At 37.5% G+C, this 20,832-nt stretch overlaps 1 protein-coding gene across 1 annotated transcript; it reads right to left on the bottom strand.

The window, feature by feature from the left end:
* Positions 1–3,129: 3,129 nt before the first annotated feature.
* On the bottom strand, positions 3,130–20,797 carry LOC139737794 (steroid 17-alpha-hydroxylase/17,20 lyase-like). Its single transcript, XM_071648470.1, has 9 exons — positions 20,638–20,797; positions 19,455–19,628; positions 17,849–17,942; positions 16,806–16,964; positions 15,593–15,801; positions 8,490–8,615; positions 5,444–5,683; positions 4,694–4,792; positions 3,130–3,425 (listed from the first exon to the last, which is right to left on the bottom strand). The coding sequence occupies exons 1-9, from the start codon at positions 20,795–20,797 to the stop codon at positions 3,130–3,132; spliced, it is 1,557 nt and encodes a 518-aa protein (XP_071504571.1).
* Between the last annotated feature and the right edge of the window lie 35 nt (positions 20,798–20,832).

Genomic DNA, 20,832 nt, shown 5'->3' with positions numbered 1-20,832 from the left:
ATATGTATAGCTGTTACGTGATACTTTTGCGAATACAGGAATACTGGTTTAAGACCTTAAGCCTTGCCACCTTTTCTCTAACTGCCAATAATAATGTGAACGTCGTAAATGCTGTGATGATACGGAAATTTGTAATGCAAAATCTAAATGTCAAGGGATCCAGTTAGTTATGGAACCGGGAGGTACCGAGGTTACAAGTGATCTGCTTGGATACTCGTCAAGGTATTATGGTGGATTACCTCTCTTCTCTTTTCGCGCATAGTCCAGTCTTTTAATGTGATGATGCGGTCTATCATTTGTTTCAATCTGTAAAATACATGTAAATTATTCATACTTGCTTGTTTTAGCGCAAGGGCTTGTAATATATATATATATATATATATATATATATATATATATATATAATATATATATATATGTATATATATATATACACACATATATATATAATATATATATATATGTATATATATATATATATATATATATATATATATAAACATATATATAATATTGAGTCCTTCTTTCATTCTCCGTCTGTCCATCGTTTTCATATAGTGAAAAAAAACCCCTAACATATTATGCATTGTAATATTAGATAACGCTGAGAAAAAGTGTTCCAGCGAAATGATATTTTGTTTGTGGCGACCGATCAGTCATTTGTACATTGATATAAATGCTCAAAAACGTGGTTTTGAAAGATTAAGTTATCTCGGAGCACGCGCTTTCGCTTTTGATAACGGTGTTGGAACCGCTGGATGAGGAGACTGCTAGAGTTTATGTCGTCATGTGAGGACAACAATATAAAGAAAATATAAATAAGATTAAACATAATTTCACTTTTCTAGCACAATGAAAGAGCACTCGACTAACCGCTTTCAGAAAGCAGGGGGAATAATTACTACCCTTAACATAATTACACTGTATGTCAGTATCAATTTAATGGAGTGTGTAATTTTCATGAAAATGAATTTTTGCGGAATTCCCTTCATTTTAGAGTTGTCCTTTAAGAGGGAGCTAAATTGAATGGCGTGATCATCGCCACCATCTTTGCCATCAAGATCGACGATATGATGGTAGGTTATTGTTAGTCAAGGCAGACGCTGTGTAGACGTGTTGCGCGCGATCTTGTTTTTACAAGTTCAACAGTCGTTAACAATTTGCTGTTCGTGTTTTTTTTTCTATGTGCCTGTTGAACTGGACCGATCATATCGATCTAATGTAGATTGTATGATAATAGTCTTATACTTACATATTCTTTCTTTCCGGCTAGATAGAAAGCAACAATTACAAATTAAACATTCCGTAGGTTTTGGGTGTTTGTTGTTGTTTTTTGGGGCTATACGCGTTACATTCAAACGGCGTATAAATTTGCATTTTCATTACAGAAGAAATTATGGGACTGCCATTGTGTCAAATTTCTAATCATTATAGATTACACACATATAAATACGATACACATGAATTGCATTCAAATACTCATCACAGCCATAATGATTACATAATGGAAATCCATAGGGGTAAGAAAAAAATCAAATATATATATATACAATACATGCACATATATATATATATATATATAACAACATATACACATACTACATGTGTACATATACATAAACATATACATATACATGTACATACATACATACATACTAATACAAGTATATACATATATATATCAAACAATACTTGTTTGATACGAGATTGACACACAAGAAAACAAAAATTGACATCGATTTATTAAAAACAACAAATATGGTATTGTCTGGCCATGATCATAGCGCAAGGTACGGGCGAGACGCTCTTTGAGAGCAACATGGTATATGCTGTAGGTCTATATACTTCCACTGAACTCCCATCTATAATAACTGCAGTATAAAACAATCATAAAACATCCCAGCACATCGTGCAATTATTTTGTTCAGGTGGGGTTTTCACTTGCTAAAAGACGAAACTGACTAATCAATAGACGGCGCTCAGCAGCTAAATAATCATATAAATGGACAAAAAACAACAACAATGTAGGCTATATAGAAATGTTTCAATAGAAACTTTCGACGTATACAGTATGCGAAGAGTCCAGTAGCAATCAAAGAAGCATATCAATATTTACATGCTTGTTTAATCTGCAAATCCTTGCATTATGTCATCAAAATTCAGATAGTGTTATTGGAAAGCTTTACCACCACCAGTAAATGGCATATTGGTCTACATTATTTTGGCAAATCCTTTGGTGTTGATTTCACAAGACTACCACCGACACAGGCTTCTGTTCTATCAAACAACTTCATCCGCAGGAATCGCCATTATGTTATGGTTCATGCATCCTTTCAGCGTTAAAAAGTGCGAGTAATGAGTGCCAAAACAAACTAACTATAAAAAGACATCACACACACAAACCTAACGACAACAATAAAATCAACCACAGTAATGAGACATGTTGTGGGCTTTATGGTGCGATGCTTATTTCACTGTCCATCTTGTGCATATCTGCCTCGTAAGGAGCGAGCAACTCGCCTGTTATCAGGCAAAACTACATATCTCATAGTTACGTGGTTTTGCCACATCATTTATGCTGGCGAGTAACCGGCATTGGTCCGGCAAAACTACGTATCTTTTTAAAATGCTATTTTTCCGAAATACTTGACAATCAATTAATACTCGGAGTTATATGACAAATACATGTTCACTTCTTGTTATGGAACACAATTCAAAGCTACGTAAATGAAGACATGCGAAACGGCAAGCATTCAAAGTCTAAACGTGAATATCTCGAAATCGCAAAAACCGTATTTTGCCAGATCACTCGTCAACTCGTCTACGCACAGTGTGATGTCCGTCGATTTTGGCAATGGAGTTTTCTAACATCTCACTCCTTATGTAAACTTGTTCGTGCGGCGCCAGTAATCGAGACTTTAAACACTGTATTTCCTTCAGCGGTGTCCAGATCTTGGCCCATAATGGACCTGTGGAAGTAAAACTTCCCCACTTAAATGAGTCCATTGTGCGAATTAGATCCTACGAATATACATACACTTGTAGCTGTCGTGACATACCCAGGAACAAGAAGAAAACTGTCAAAATGCCTGCTACAAACGGTATTTGAGTTGACTCATGTTGTAATCATTAGTTCTTTTCAGCCTTGACCGATTTTTCCGGATCGTATGGCGACCTCCGTTCAATGCTAACCTCATAGTTTTCCAGGTGTCGCCCAACGGACGAATTTGTGATCACCGTGAGAAGGTTAACGCCCTCTTTCGACGGTACTTTCTGAAAAGTGTAATTCTGGAGGAGCCAGGTGAAGATGAGGAAAAGGTCCACCTTAGCAACGACCTCTCCGAGACAGCTTCGACGGCCAGCTCCGAAGGGGAGAAAGCTGACGTTAGGCTTTCGAAATGCACCTTTCTCGTCGAGGAAACGCTCTGGAGTGAGATAGACATGGAGAACAGTAACTCGAATTACGGTTATCATAGTATTTATAATGATAATGATAACAATAATATGGAAAATATAGATTGTGTAGCGCTGAAGGCAAACATGTTTCAAAACACTTTACAATATCAAAAGAAAACAAACAAATCAAATACGAATATAGATAATGAACAATACATTATCAACAGAATTGTTCTTGAAATAAATGGGTTTCGAGTTTCTTTTTAAAAATGTCAATGGAGGTGGATGACTGAGCATCATGCGAGTCTACACAGATTTCTGACGGAAGTGTTTTTTTTTTTTGGGGGGGGGGGGGAGGGGGAGTATCTAATAGCTACTCATGTAAGACAAGTTGGTGTTCCGAGGAAAGGCCTTATGTACTAATATTTAAATATAATGTGGAGGATGATTACATTAAATTCCCCCTATTGATTGTTATAACATTTTGGCCGTGATGCTCCTAAAGAATCACAAAACCGCGCGTGCTTGGGTGCAGGGCTTGATCAAGACGCAGTGTCACATTATGAAGGAATGACATCAGTATATATTTTGCCGGCAAAGTATGTGACACTGATACATATACATTGATGGATGTACCTTTGTACTACATTTAGGCATACGTTTAAATAAAATGAATTGAGCTTGTTGACACAATCTATTACTCCAGCTCTAAGTGTACGGAAAAGAAGCTCAAAAACCAAGCGATTGCGACCGTGACCCTAACAAAGCCCTGTTTAAAACAGTTTGGTCATGTGTTTCTTCTTTATTTTTTCATCGCTCTGTTATCTGCTGTAAAGGCGACGATGCCGATTTAAATAAATGATGCTTATGATTATTACCATACTAAACTAAATGAGTGACGGACGATGATAAAATCAACGATATTGGAATGAATGATAATCATGATACTACTAATATTACTAATACGGATGTACTACTACTACTACTACTACTACTGCTAATACCACTACTACCATTTCTACTACTGCTAATACTACTTCTACTATTCTACTATGCTCATAATAATAACAATGATAATAATAATAGTACTAATAATAATAACAATAATAATAACAATGATAATAATAATAATAATAATAATAATTACAACAAAAACAAATAGTTGAAATACCAATACAAATTAAAACAATTGAATATTGGGTATTAAACAATTAAACTGGTGTACATTTTCAACCAGCATAAAACGGTAATTGTGTATGCCGTGTGTTTCATGCCGAATAGAAAGACACCTTCTTACCTGGGAGAAATATGTTGGGTTTGTCCCAAACATTGGAATCAAAGTGCATGGAGTGGAGATTACACATGACGACAGTTCCCTTGGGTATGTGGTATCCTCCTGGAGAAGTGGAAAAGATCATTTCAAATATTTCAATTTTTTGAATGAGGCAGCGAAACTCACGAGATCGAAGTGAGCATTAATCACACCTTTTCGGCGACACCGAGAACATTGAGCCTATGAAATTAGTAATTAGTGTGAATGTCTATTCTCATATTTTTTAAACACACATACACACGTACACACACACACACGCACACACACACAAACACACACACACGAACACGCACATACACACACACACACACACACACACACACCATATGAGCTCCTTGTATCGTTATCGCAAAATCGTCCTCTGCACCGTACACCTAATAAGAACCCATACAGTAATAGTATCATACTTAATAATCAGAAAACGTATTTGTTCCTCTTACTATGACGATGACGTAACTGCAATCCGTAATGGTCAGAAAATTGTTTTTCTTTTAGGGTATTCGTTTGCTTGTTTGTTTGTTATTTTTCTCTTTCCTGTTGTCTATTCTATTCATGTAAATATATTCTATTCATATATAATTTTGGAATGATTATATTCTTTTTTGAAGAGGAACTGTGCGCTCTACAAATAGCCACTATCATTATTATTAATATCATCATTATCATCATCATCATCATTATAACTATTATCACCTTATCATTCTCTGTACTTACTAAAGCGTACGTCACAAGAAGTCGCGTGGGGAACAGCAATGGGGAGGATGGAGCTATAGCGCATGACCTCGTATAAGGTGGCCTCCACGAATGGGAGAGACCCGCGATCGTCGATCACGGGGCTGCGTCGGCAACCGACGACCTCGTCGATTTCCGTCCTGATTTTGGCCTGGATGCTCTGGTACTCCGCCATGAGGGCGATCCCCCAGTACAGCGTTTCGGTGGTGGTTTGTATTCCAGCTGAAATTTGGGGACAATTGGTGATTAATGACTGAGACCAGTTAAGTATTCATATCAGGCATGCTTGAGTAATATACATGCATGCATAATGATATCATATTCATGATATCATTATGAATATGATATAACAAAAAAACACTGTACTGCACATCTGCACGTATGTGATTGTTTACTATTTCTTCATTTTTTCCTGCATGTATTTATTACTGTATGTTCGGCAAGCAATGCTTATTCGAGCTGAGACAATAATCAAATCAGTGGGATCAAGGACCCCTGTGGAAACCAGCTCTGCTGATCAGGGTGTTCCACTCCATGAAGAGGAAATAAATTCAAGGATGAGCTACTTAGAGCACATATAGTTCACATGAAAAAAAAAAAAAACCGTTGCTTTGCTAAGTAAGGCAAGGCAATCGCCGGTGGTTATTTTTCGTAGGTCGTCAGTCAAATAGCTATCTGCAAAAAAAAAAGTAATAACAAAATCTGGCAAGTCCTGCAATAGTCTCCCAATCGTCTTGCTTTTGGGCACATTGCATTATGATGACATCAATAGTAGGTTTTCTCAATTTTGGTTGTTATTGACTTGCAAGATAATTATGAAGGAATATAAACGGAAGTGACTTAGGAGAAGGAATATGAAGAGAAGGGGGAAGAGGCGGGACTGAAGTGGGGGAAGGGGGAAACAAGTTGAAGTTATTACCTAGTATTTTACCTAGCATAGTATCGTTATTACCTAGTATTTCTAAAATTTTGGAAAAAATTATTCATAAACGCCTGTATATTTTTCTTCATGTAAATGACCTACTTATACCTAATCAGTTTGGATTTAGAAAGGGTCATTCCACCGATTTAGCTATAATTCAATAGTTAGATAAGATTACTGAATCTTTTGCAAATAAAAAACACTTTACAGGAATTTTCATGGATTTATCAAAGGCTTTTGATACCATAGATCATGATATATTAATTTACAAATCAAAAAGATATGGTATTCGTGGTTTAGCACTTTCTTGGATTATTGATTATTTATCCAACAGAAAGCAATATGTACCATTCAAGTCATCTAAATCTCCGAATTCTAATATTGTATGTGGTGCTCCCCAGGGATCAATTCTTGGCCCCCTACTGTTCCTTGTATATATCAATGATATAATAAACACATCAAAAACTCTTAAATGTATACTTTTTGCAGATGATACTAATATTTTTTACTCTCATGAGAACCTTGAAACACTGTTTAATACTCTGAACACGGAAATAGACAAAGTCTCCCAATGGTTTATATGTAATAAATTATCCCTTAATGTCTCTAAAACAAATTTTATACGTTTCAAACCTACTGCTTCACAGAACATTAACAGCAGTTATAATATCAATGCTGATGGATTATCTTCAACTGAAGTAAGATCTACTAAATTTTTAGGAATCACAATTGACTCGAGTTTAACTTGGAACGATCATATTCATAATATCCACACGTCTGTCTCAAAAACTGTAGGAATTTTATATCGACTGAAAAACTTTATTTCTCAAAATTCCCTGACTATTCTACATAATGCATTGATCTTATCACATATCACATACTGCAATATCGTTTGGGGAAACTGTGGCTCAACTAAAATTAATCCAATTTTTACCCTCCAAAAACGTGCTGTACGTTTAATTACCAATTCCCGTTACTTATCCCCATCCAATCCCCTATTTCGTCAACTAAAAACATTGAAAATTGAGGATCTTCACACCTTTCAAACTGCTGTTTTTATCTATAAATATACATTTGATTGTCTTCCAAAAATTTTTTGATGGCTTCTTCACTCCAAATTCCACCGTTCATTCATATCCAACACGTCAGTCGTCCGATTAACATCTCGAAAACCCCAGAATCATTTTAGCTCAAAAATCATTAAAACATAATGGACCAGATATTTGGAATTCTTTACCCCCTAATTTAAAACAATGTACGTCGATGAAAATTTTCAAACGAGAACGAAAAAACACCCTCATAATCCAGTATACTTCTGACACATAAATATTCATACCACCTGGTCAACAAACACCCTAAACAATGAGTTCACGGCCATAACTGAAGTAATATTCACCTCATCACACTGATACACAAAATCACACTCAACGTACAAACCAAGATTCATCCCAACACAATGCACACCGCACTGCACCGCACGTCCTTCGCACAATTACTTCCCACTCAGTGAGTGGCAAGATTTTCTTTATGTATCTCTTTATTGTGCCCTTCGTACAATTACCCCCCATTCAGTGAGTGCCAAGATTTTCTTTATGTATCTCTTTACCTGGGGCCATCTTCCTCGTCAAGCTTAGCTTATGATGATGGTCCCCTGCATATCATTTTTATCACTTCTTATTGCATCCTTTCATATATGATATTCGTTCTTGAAAAAAAAAAGAAAATGTATGTATGATCCAAACGTTACGAATATTAGCTCTGTAAATGACTATGTAAGTATTTTGTTGATTTGTTGATTTGTATTGATTTTGAAATGCAGAAATAAAAACTGAACTGAACTGAACTGAACTGAACTGAACTGAACTGAACTGAACTGAAGTAAAGGAAGAAAGCTGAAGGAGAGCTTGAAAAGACAATTTTCAGGAATTGAAGGACTAGGAGAAGAGTAGGTGAAGGAGATGGACAAAAAGGAGAAAGAGGTGGAAAAAAACAGGAAAGGAATAAGAACAAGAAGTCGATAACTATGAAGAAAGAAAGGAAAGAAAGAAAGGAAAATTGACATAACAACAACAACAACAAAATAAACACTGGGCAACAGGAACTAACCGGCAAACATGTTGCTAACGGTGAGCATCAGGTGAGCGTCGGTAAACTTGTCGGAATCTGACCTGCCATCGTCGCGAGCTTCTCGTTGAGCCAGCAGCAGCAGATCGACGAAGTCCCTCACGTGGTCTATTCATCGAAGACAGAACGAGTCGGATATTACATAACAGTTGTAATTGTTATAACGACGCCTTCACATAGCCTATCAAAACCCCTTTCAGCGTTACCATAACTCTTGTAGTGGGTCCCACCATTACCATTACGCCGTCATTGTAACACACCCATTTCGATATACCACCTTTAATCAAAAGGGACAGTGTGGGTATCAAGAACGAGCTTCGATCTTTGCAGTGGGCCAAAATGCTAAGGATTTTTTTTTTACGTTTCGAGTTCACAGCCTCATCAACCGTTATGACAGGGAGGTGGCCACCTCCCTGGTTTAGTCCATGGGCCAAGACCCGACAAATGGGTTGTTGGTACCATCTGAGGTGGCACAACCTTTTTGGTGTCACTTTGTTTGTCGGGCATAGATATGCTTATCAAGCTATGATAGCATTTCCAAATGAGTAGCTTAGTCATAATAAATGAATTTTTAACCAATTTGGTCTCGTATTTTTATCCCTATACTTCTGAATCGAAACTAAACGGCTATACAAAGAAGAGCACTGCCTTCTGTATGTCCACAGGTGTTCTGTTGTAAACGCGGTGCGCTTAGTCTTTATTCAAGGCAGCGAAGGGAATATCCAAAGGGTTATGATGTCCACAGCTGTCACGCGGTGCGCTTAGTTCTTTATCTAGACCAATGTACCGTTATCATATCTAAAGTTCCTCATAAAAGGGATTATCTATACTGTTTTTATACCACCCTATCAACAAATACATCAGTTTTAAACAAAAATCACTCTGTTCATTTACAATGTTATTCATTATAATGTATTGTAGTGTACCGGTACATTGTTTTTGCATTATCTTTCATTGTTGGAGGGAAATAAAGCGACAATGGCGTGGTATCAGCGTTTTCACCGTAGCGTTTTCGTCGGAAAATTATAAATAATTGAAAGATACGGTAAAGTTCACGAGGAATTGCTTTTGTTGTTTTTAGATAAAAGGATATACACTGTATCATACGCTTTGGACATTCCCTTCGCCGTCTAGAATAAAGACTAAGCGCTGTGGACATCATAACCTTTGGATATTCCCTTCGCTGCCTTGAATAAAGACTAAGCGCATCGCGTTTACAACAGAACACCTGTGAACATACCATAGAGCTGCATTTTACAGCTCTACATTTTACAGCTCTATGGAACATACAGAAGACAGTGCTCTTCTTTGTATGGCGGTTAGTTTCGATTCAGAAGTATAGGGATATAACAACGAAACCAAATTGGTTAAAAATTCATTTACTATGACTAAGCTACTCATTTGGAAATGCTATCATAGCTTGATAAGCATATCTATGCCCGACAAACAAAATGACACCAAAAAGGTTTTGCCACCTCAGATGGTACCAATATCTGGCCTGGCCCATGGACTAGTTATGACGACAACAACACGTTGACAAGTTCACCTTCATAGACATGTGGGTTGAGTGAATGCAGCAATATAATAGTAGAACACATCAATGAGGGTTTGAGGAAAATCGGACAATCCGTTCAAAAGTTATGAATTTTTGAAGTTTCTGCTCAGTCACGGCTGGATGAGAAGACTACTATAGCTTGTGATGTCATATGAGTACAACTATATAAAGAAAGTATAAAGAAAATTCAAGACATTCTCACTTTTCTCACATAATAAAAGAAAACTCGACTTCTCTCTTTCAGATGTCAGGGGAAATGATATTACCCCTAACATAAGTCAGTAACATGTCGAAGAAATGTGCACTTTATTCAAAAAGTCAAGTTTTGTGAAATTCTCTTTTTATTTTCCTTATATTGTTGTACGCATGTGACATCATACACTGTAGTAGTCTTCTCCTCCAGCAGTGATTGCACAGATACTTTAAAAATTCATAACTTTTGAACGGATTGTTAGATTTTCCCCCAACTTTTACTAATGTGTTCTACTAATATTGCTGCATTCACTCAATCCACATGTATATGAAGGTGAACTTTAAATCTGATCGACTGGACTCACGGAAAATTACGGTTTCGTGACTCGTCTGTCACTTTGTAATCTTTTTTCTGACTCTCCTGCGAGCATTCACCCGTGATGGATGAACAAGCGATGTTACTGCCCGTATTGCTTAGACATCGAGGAGTTTTTGAGGACCACCGATTTGTATGTTCGTGAAAGGTTTTGTCGGAGTCCCCCTCCTCTGTTGAGGGTAGGCTACCAACCCTCTTCGACAAAAAACTGGCACATCCCAAGGACAAGACTCCAAAACACAAACAGAACTATGTGACTTACTGGATTTGGTGTCAAGGGAAGGGTTGTAAAGACAATTATATTGACGAGACCAATGCAGCTTCTTCACAAACGTCTTTACTAGCACCGCAAAACCGGATCATCAGCTAGAAACGAATCAACCGTGCTCCAGTTCACTTGAACAAAGCGGGACAACATTTTTTTTGGACAAAGAAGTTACCATCCTTGACACGGAAACCAGATGGTTTGAAAGAGGAGTCCCTGAAGCCGTATATGTAGACGCGGAAATTTTTTTCCTTCAACACAGGGGAGGGGGGGGGGGGGACCTCCAACACAACCTTTCACCTACACACAAATCGGTGATTCCGAAAATTCCTCGACGTCTAAACAATGAAGGCAATATTATCGCAGATATAACTCATCCATCACAGGTAAACGCTCGCCAGCCAGTCAGAACTGACGATAAGAAGTGACCCAAATGAGTCATGAAAACGTACTTTCCGTCATTTTCCCAAGTAAGTCCAGTCGAACGGATTAAATTAAGGCACTCCCAGGACATCAAGTAGGATATTCGACAGCATGAGTCTTTGCGATAAAAGCGCTTGACTTGTAATCACTGCTTGTTGTATCTTTGTCTATAAATCCAGGTTATTATGATACCGATAAAGATGATTATGATGCTGCTACAACTACTTCTTCTACCAATAATGACGATGATAATTATGATGACGATAATGATAGTAATTATTTCATATCATAACAATGATGATGATAATGAGAAGTTCAAGTTCATATTTATTCGTTTTTCCACAATATATAACAAACATAAATCTCACTTTCTTAAGTGACAAAATCAAATGCATACAATTGTACAGAGAAAACAACAATAATAGTAACAAAAAACTAACAGTAGCGATACATTGCAATAGTTGCTAAGATATCGAAAGTGAAATAGTTTTCGATATATGCACTGTGTGAAAAAAACGGAGGGACCCACTAAAAAGACAGAGCTTGTAGAGTGTGGGCCCCTCTTTTATTAGAAGTCCGATGTAAAAATTGAATTGAAAACAGCAAAAATCCGCACAAAAAGTTCGTTACAAAAAAGTTTGGCAGCCCACTAAGAGACAGACGAACAAACAGTTATATACATAAAACAACTACAAACAGAGTAATGAACATGCAACAGGACTGGGACAGCAATAAGACTACTTGTAGGAGGAAAAACAAGAAAAAAAAATTGACTTGACGACACAAGAGGAAACAAGACTATAGCGTGATAAAGAGGTAACAAAATAGACAGGAATATGCAATACAGATGACGATCCTCGGAGGTTTGAGGAAGAAAAAGAAGAAGAAAAAAGAATATAGAACAAACCCTGCAACTGCGAAGTATAGGTTAAAGAAAATCTTATAATCAAGGTTTGAGCAATAGTTACAATAATAAAGAGAACGGCAATGCCGATATTGCGGATGAGTAACAAAGTAAGCCTATAAACTAATCTGATTCTGCGAGTCGTCATTATAAGATTGTAAAAGAAAAGACTTTAATCTCCTTTTAAGTGAGTATATAGATGGAGCAGATTTTAAATCATGATTCAGGGAATTCCAATAACTTGGTCCAGTGTAAATAAGTGTATTCTTTGCTAAAATCGTTCGAAGAAGTGGTAAATGAAACTCGTTAGAACGTCGGGCGGGGTAATTATGGAATGATTGATTTTTTTGAAACATAAAATCAAAGATAGGTGGGAGTAATTTGTTATCATACATATACATAAATTGACCTAAGTTAAATAAGAATAATTCGTTGATTTTCAATAGCTTATAACAGTCAAACAATGCATTTGTATGTGAACGTGTAGGAGAAGTAGAAATGATACGGAGGGCTTTCTTTTGCAATAATAACACTCTATTCAGCAGTGTCTGATGAGTATTGCCCCAAGCTAAAATTCCATAATTAAGGTAAGGGAGTATCAAAGAGGAGTATAACACTTGAAGGGTCTTTTCAGGAATATAAAATTTCAGTCTATTCATAACACCTACATTGAGAGAAATAATTTCGCAGATATGATCTATATGTATTTTCCAAGAAAGTTTATTATCTACAAAAATACCAAGAAATTTGAAATATGACACACTTTCTGAATTACAATCATTCAGAACTATTTCTGAGTTCAAAGAATCAACAGTATTGCTGAAAAGCATATATTTTGTTTTTTGAATATTCAAAGATAACTTGTTAGCTCTGACCCAGTTGGTCACTTTTTTCAATTCCGTATTTACTTGTTGCACTAGAACATCGATATCGTTATGGGCAAGAAAAACACTGGTATCATCAGCAAAGTATATAAAAGAAAGTAGCTCTGAAACAGAGGAAAAATCATTGATATAAATGATGAATAACAGCGGCCCAAAGAGACTTCCCTGCGGAACGCCACACTTAACATCTCTTATAACTGAATGATTATCTTTAATTGAAACAAACTGTTTTCTGTTAGTTAAATAACTCTTGAACCACTCCAAGGCCTTCCCACGTATTCCATAGTGCGATAACTTATGGAGCAAAATGTTATGATTAATCGTATAGAAGGCCTTGGAGAAGTCCAAAAATATACTAATTAAATGAGAATGGCTGTCGGTTGCATTAACAACTTTATCAGTAAAATGAAGAACTGCATGGATGGTACTGTGTCTCTCTCGAAAACCAATCTGGCAATTTGTGAATATTTTGTGCACATTGCAAAAATTAATAAATCTGATGTATATTATTTTTTCTAAAACTTTCGACAATGAAGATAATAAAGAGATTGGACGATAATTGCTGACATCCAGATTATTACCTTTCTTAAATATTGGAATTACTTTAGCCAATTTCATTTTATCAGGAAAAATACCATTAGAAATTGACAGATTAAAAATGTGGGCCAAGGGATCTGCAACTGAGGATATAACACCTTTAAGGATACAATTATCTATATCATCATAACCGGAACTTCGTTTGTTTGTTAAAGAGGATACAATGTCGATAATCTCATGTCTATTTGTTGGAGTTAAAAAAATAGAATTTGGGTTATTCTGGCCTAAAAATTCAGTGAAATTCTGTTCTGTAGCCGGAATACCATGAGCGAGCGTTTCACCTATTTTTGAAAAGTAAGAATTAAAAATATTTGCAATATCAACAGGGTCATCAATTGTTTCATCATCCCACTTTATTTCACCAATTTCTACTTTTTTATTCGGAATATTCATAGCCTGTTTTAAAACTTTCCAGGTATTCTTAATATCAGACTTGTATCTCAACAGCTGCTGAGAATAATAAATTGATATTTGTACTATGTAATTCATGTACTGCTGATACTACTGATGATAATGATAACAAATTATACCTTCCAAGTAATTTCTTATTCACCGCTAAGGAATATCAAAGCACATTATCCAAAAAAAAAAAATACAACCGATAAAGTATCTTGTTCACAGCATTGCAAGGTGCTAATATCGGTATGAATGAGATCAGTCTGCTGAAAACGGTAACTGAGAACAGCTTAAAACTTGAATCGAACTAATAACAGACTTGTAATTTTCAAAGTCATGTAATATCCCTATGGAAAAAAACACAAAATAAAATGTTGGAAAGCCTTGTGACTAGTCTAGACTATCGGAGACGATTACCTCATTTCTTTGTCAAGTAAGACCTTTCCCAGCGGAAAATCCGGTCAGGCTCATGAGTCGCAAGGGCAGACAGCGAGATACATTTTGGGGCGCGTTTCCTGTCTTACCTGTGATAACGTACTGGCATTCGTGGTACGGTATCGCGTTTGAGGTCAGCATTATCCCGTGAATTAATCATCGCGATGTAGAAAAACAAAATGCAACTTCGTAAACATTGGTTTGACACAGTGTATCAAGTTTTCGGAGAATTTGTTATCGTAGGGGAGAAGGCGCTAATGAGAGCGGTTAAGCAACGGTCCCTCACCCTCGTGAACGAGATCCTAGCTCACATTGTTTGGGGTCAGTCACCATGGTAACAAACTTCTCCCAAAGTAGAGTCATCGTCGCGTCATTATTCCTATCGCTACAATACACCCAGCGATCTTTAGGGATTGTTTAGCGAATAAAGGAAACACCACTCCGTATTCACATCGACATCAATAAGAAAATAGTGAAATCACACAAACTATTTGACGTTGGTTTCATTACAACTGACATGGACGAAAAGAGAAAACATCGAACTTTAAAACATGAGAAATGACTTCAAAACTTTCCAGCTGAATGATAACGCGTTTTGAAATTCCTTCTTTTTTTAATTTACAATCCAGGTATTGTGACATTCCTCTTGAATTCAACTCAGAGTCATGTGTGCTCAATAAATACCACTCTAGAACACGTTGATGGAAAGGATAATCATAATTTCCTTATACATCTTCGTCCTGCGCAGAGTGATGTCAAAAGGGAGATTAATCGGAAATTTGTGTACATGCCAGAGGGTGGCTTATAGAGAGGTGACTAAATCACCTCATCTAATCTGCATAATTATTTGAGTGTGACTAATATCACTGTTACGTTTCACCCAAACATCAATAGAATACTTTTGTAACTTTTTTGGTCCGGTTTGTTGAAACCGTCACTCTTTCGTTTGTGTTGACCCTATATTCCCGTCATGAAAGTCATCGTGAATATGGCGTTGAGTTTTTCCTGATTACACGACCAAAGGAGAAGGAATGACGGATGGAAGGAAAACAGATTACCTGGGTCAAAGTTCCTCTTGTGGATCTCCAGTTCATCCCAGACAAACTGGTGGAAGACATCTCTCATCCGGTACACCATTCGCACACCAGGGGTGGGCAGGTGTCTCGCCCAGGGGAAGAAATCTGCTGCCACGCCCATTCCGAACTCCTGATTTAACCGTTCGTTGTTTTCTTTCCACTCCAGTAGTTTTCCCTCCATGAAGTCGTAACTGAATTAAGAAAAGATAAATAAATGAACGGCAAATCGAAAAAAAAAGTTGAGGAGGAGTAGAAACTGAAATGCCTCTGAAGGGAGCAGAAAAGAAGACGTGTAATTCACCATTATTACAATAAACGCATCCCATCCTCCTTATGATATGAAGCCTAAAATATTCACACATTCACACATTCACTCTAGTTTTGACATAACTACAAAATCATGATATTCGAACCTCCGTGATGGTGTTTTCGCTTGAATAGACAATGTACCTTTGTTGGTATGCTGCTATTTAACGATTGGTCCCAGATTATAACTTCTATGGTTCCAGGGTGGCTATAACGTTTCAGGCTCTTCCATTCCTCGTATAATTTACAATAGTAAAAATGTTTTGATTGGTTTTAGTAAGTATGAAGTTAAACTGTGCTAGATTGACTAGAATGTTCCCTATAAAATGTCGTGCAGGCGCAGAAGAAGATTATTTCATTTAAGGCTGGTTTATTCTCAGTGACTCGAGTACACGAAATAGTGCTGAATGTCGTAGAACGACTCGGGGAAAACGGTCCGCATTGAAAATAACCATGACTTTGGCTGTTATAGCTTCCGTTGCTCCCATCTTGCTGATAATTTCCCATCGCTTTCATTCAATCCTGGCTGGAGATGACAGGGACACCTCATCAATGAATAGGTGCATGGAGAGTAAGCACTGTCAGTGCTGGTTGAAAATAATGTATCTAGTGATCGGGGCAAATCTAAAATGCGCTATATATAAAAACCAGCTATAACCATTATCATTATTACAGTGACGGATCCAGAGTCGGAGCGCACCGGGCTCGCGCCCCCTCTTTATTTGTTGTTGAAACAAAAGAAATGAAAAGGCAAAATGGGGGGGGGGGGGGGGGGGGGTGCGCCCCCTTTAATTTTGTAAAGGCGCCTCCCCTTTACGGAATTCCTGGATCCGCCCCTGTTATTATACGCACAACACAACGTAGGGGTATATTGTCTTATCCATCTCACTTTTTCCCGAAGCACATGGTTGACATGACGTTGTAGAGAAGCAGGGTGATCATCAGCTTCGGGTCGACCGGCTGGCTTTCGCGGTCTACCAGGAAGCTCTCCAATTTGCCGAAGGCGGCGTGTAGCATGGTCTCAAGACGCTCGCCCGTTGCAAACTGTCTACAGAGACAGAAAATGAGGTGAAGCGACGAGGAGCTGATAAAATGTAACGTATAGAATCACTTTTCGCATGCTTCTACAACATCCATCTAGTCAACCTATAGTCAATGATTATACATGACTCACAACGATCAACACATCAGTCATACCAATAACCACGGTACAGCATTCATCAAATCATTCGAGTCAATAACCGCTCTACAAGTACCAGATCCCTTATGTAAAACCACCCAATCCTATCAATGCCTTACACCACAACAAATCAAATCAGTAGCTTTCGAAAAGATCAGCTGAATTTTAAATCCAATGGTTTCCATGCCAGAGGGGCATAGGCCTACAGAAAGAAAATGAATTGGGCTCCAATCTTTAAAAAAAGAAAGAAATACAATAGCGATATTTCCAGTTTACTGCAAAGCAATAATAAGCTAGAGCCGCCAATTTTGTTTCCATGATCGTAACAACGTATAATATGCATAAAACGAGGTCCGCTACCTTCCATGACGTCATTTGGACAGTCATTGCATCACAACTAATACGCATGCTCTTCCTGTTTCTTGTTAGATGCCTTTAACTTGCTATGAATTTTCAGAGATAACTGTCAATGAAACGTCAACAGCTTCTAACCCCTGCCGGTATTGCACGCATCGGGCAAACATTGTCGCAGATCGATACCAACAGCGTCAATTAGCCTGATTATGACTAGGATGACGATAAAAGCAATAACCTCGTACACGCTGAATCTTCATTTAAAGTAAAGCTGTACAAAATAAAGAAATTAATAACAGACTCAGAGAATGGAGAACATTTGCGCTAATAATCACCTTGTGCCCTAGATTTGCTGATCTTGGACACTTTAAGAGAAAATTAATTGATTTTTTTTTTACCTGAGGGCTGAACTTGCCAGCTTATGGTGTAACTTCCATGACTCCGAAAACGTGCTGAAAATGATATCCTTGAAGCCATAGGTGAAGGCTCCAACTGAAAAAATTATAGCAATGAAAAGATATCAGGATATTATTGAGAATAAAAGCATGTCAACATAAACACACCTTGACTTTTTAGAATACTTGATAATTCACAACAAAACACAGACTAGTCCCAAAAGAAACAACATATCACACAGTTGTTATGCCCCATCACACCTCATGAATGTCATTGTTTGATATCATTGGTACATTGATATTCCTCACGAATCATGTGATAAATTCATACAAAAAATATTCACACGACATAAACACTTTTGCTATAATTATCAAAACACCTTATAGGCAGAAATGGCTGTTGTAAAAGGAAAATAAATAAAAATTATATATTACAAAGACAGAGAAAGAGAAAGAGAGGGGGATATACAGGAAGAAAAGAGAAAGATTCGAGACAAGCGTGAGAGAGGGGAATAACCGTTTACATCGCAGCAGATCGTTATCCAGTAAAAATACAGTACGTATATAAGTCTAATAATCAAAAGATTTCACCTCTGAAACACTGTCTGAGTGATGTTATCCTTTTCCGTTGTGAGTCGCACTGAGGAAGGTTTTCCTTTATCGTTTAATAGTTCTGATCATTTTTTTCGATTTACCATTGATTGCAAAGGGCAGGGAAGCCAGACTTCTGCTTACACACACTGGAGAATTTAATGCACTTGCCAACTTCTCGTGCAACCGCGGCCGTCAAGGAAATTCCAAACAGATGTCACTGTTAGTCAAGCTTGCATGTTTTGAAATAGATCGCGGAGTCGCACTTTTGATGACATTTCGTTATTCTTATCATAATATGAGACGTACAAGGGTTAAAGTCTCTTCATTGTTTGCTAGAGAGAACTTTAAATAGCAATGAATAGTGCCATGCTTCAGTGAAACACTATGAATTATTATTGACATATAACACTCACGCTGTATATCGTATGGATTTTAATAACAAATTTCGCGTAGACAAAAGAAACGGTTGGGGAAGAATGAACTGATAAATGAAGGGAAGGAAAAGGTCAAACGAAAGAAGTGAAAATAGAAAGATGGAATGATTGAAAGACGTAGCCTCTGTGAACAGGGGTTTATCTAACAAACTCCTTCAGTTATTTGTCCTTTTTTCCCCTTTAAACCAGTGCAAATATCAACTATATTTAAGGCTTACACGTTTGTTCCGTTTGTTTCGGTTTCGCAATGATGACTAGTATGGTTTAACACCGTAATGCAGTTTTAGCTGTTACCATATATTATTATGTTGTGCCACGGACGATCGCTTGCTTGTCTACAGAACCCCCCCCCCCCCTTCTTCTTTTTTTTTTTTTTTTTGCGAAACGACATGTCCCTTGTGTTGGCGAAGCCAGGTGACGATGTCAGAGATATACAATCAGGTAAACAAAAAGAACAATTGAAAATACAGGTGCAGCCGCAATGTACACGATGCTCACAAACGAATACTAGTAATTAAGTTAGCAAACAAGCGATAAGCTTTTTTTTTTCGATTATCAGGAGTAAAAGGTCGCGACCTTACACGAAAAGAAATCCGGTCTCCCGGCAAACTCCACTCCGTGCTTGGTGAGAGCTTCCCTGATGGCGTCGTGACGGTTGATGACCACGATCCACCGCTGGCCAGCCTTGAACCCGAACACGTCGCCGAACTCTTCGGACCATTTCCGGAACACTTCCTCGGGACTCGCTGTCATTGCTATAAGATGCACTCAACATAAAAGGAGAGGTAATAATAATACACAGAGATATAGCAATAAAGAAATACCATAACATGAGCCATGGAGCTACTAAAATTGTATTATATTACAAAATATATACAGAGGTGGAGAATAGAATTTTATATTACATACACGGAGAAAAGATATTAAGGCAGAAAAGAGATATATAACATGGGGGGGGGTGAGAAAAAGAGTTCATTTATGACTGCATGGTTAATAGTCATCACTTGGAAAAAGAATTAAGTGGGCTAATTGGGATGAAGAACTGAATGTGGCCATTTCATTGCTGTAAGTGGCGACTTCAACTATCTTATAGATTTGACCCCAAAAAAAATTGTCTTATGTGCAACAGACCTTGTGCTTGTATACGTGGATATCAAGATTTATCTGGAACACAATTACAATGTAGTTATATTAATCAATAACTGTCATAACACTGTACGACTATATACGGATATAGGTGTTTCCGACGGGAAAGAGTAAAAGTCGTACAATGTTTACGTATCATTAATTATAAGTAAACGTAACCTCGACCGGAAAGAATACAATGTTCCTAAGCCAAGAGTCGCTGAGATTGATGACAACAGTGTGCCGAACAGACTGGGACGATACGCCTCTTTCATAGCTCGTAAAGCGATTATATCAATTTAACGATTTTTCTTTCTGCTCCCCAGATGATTCCATAGATTAAATGATTTATTTCCCTCTTTTTGTACAAGTTGAGGGGAGAGAGGTCAAGCAATAGCATTATCGCATTCTGTTATTACCAACCGTTTTGTGGATTCACGTGAAAATCGTTTCTTTTCCCCTTAAATTCATGTCTTCCTTGATGCTTTCACCGATCTTTTTGTTTTTCTCTGCTCTTTCTCTTTTCTGAATAAACTTTACCATTAAGTGGAGCTTCCCCTTTGAAGAATCTAAGATCTCTAAGAAAAACGAAAACAAAAACAAAACAAAACACAAAAACGGAAGTCAACCAAGCCTTACAGAAAATGCTCCCGATGAACGGAAGAGGGCGTGGTCCGGGTGGGAACCCCCTTGGGCGGGCGCTGGACCACAGAGCAAGAGACAATAGGCACACAATGACGCAGACGACAAAGAAAAACGTCCGGTCAGTGGACTCCAATAGATCTGTAACACTCGCCATGCTGGTCAGCTGCACAGACGACACGCTAGACGATG

This window comes from Diadema antillarum, unplaced genomic scaffold (genome assembly GCF_040938485.1).
Source record: "Diadema antillarum isolate AM-2024a unplaced genomic scaffold, OU_Dant_1.0 seq00000705_RagTag, whole genome shotgun sequence".
In the NCBI taxonomy this organism is placed as follows: Eukaryota; Metazoa; Echinodermata; class Echinoidea; order Diadematoida; family Diadematidae; genus Diadema; species Diadema antillarum.
The sequence above is the reverse complement of the archived record's forward strand: the minus strand, read 5'-3'. Positions and strand labels throughout refer to the sequence as shown.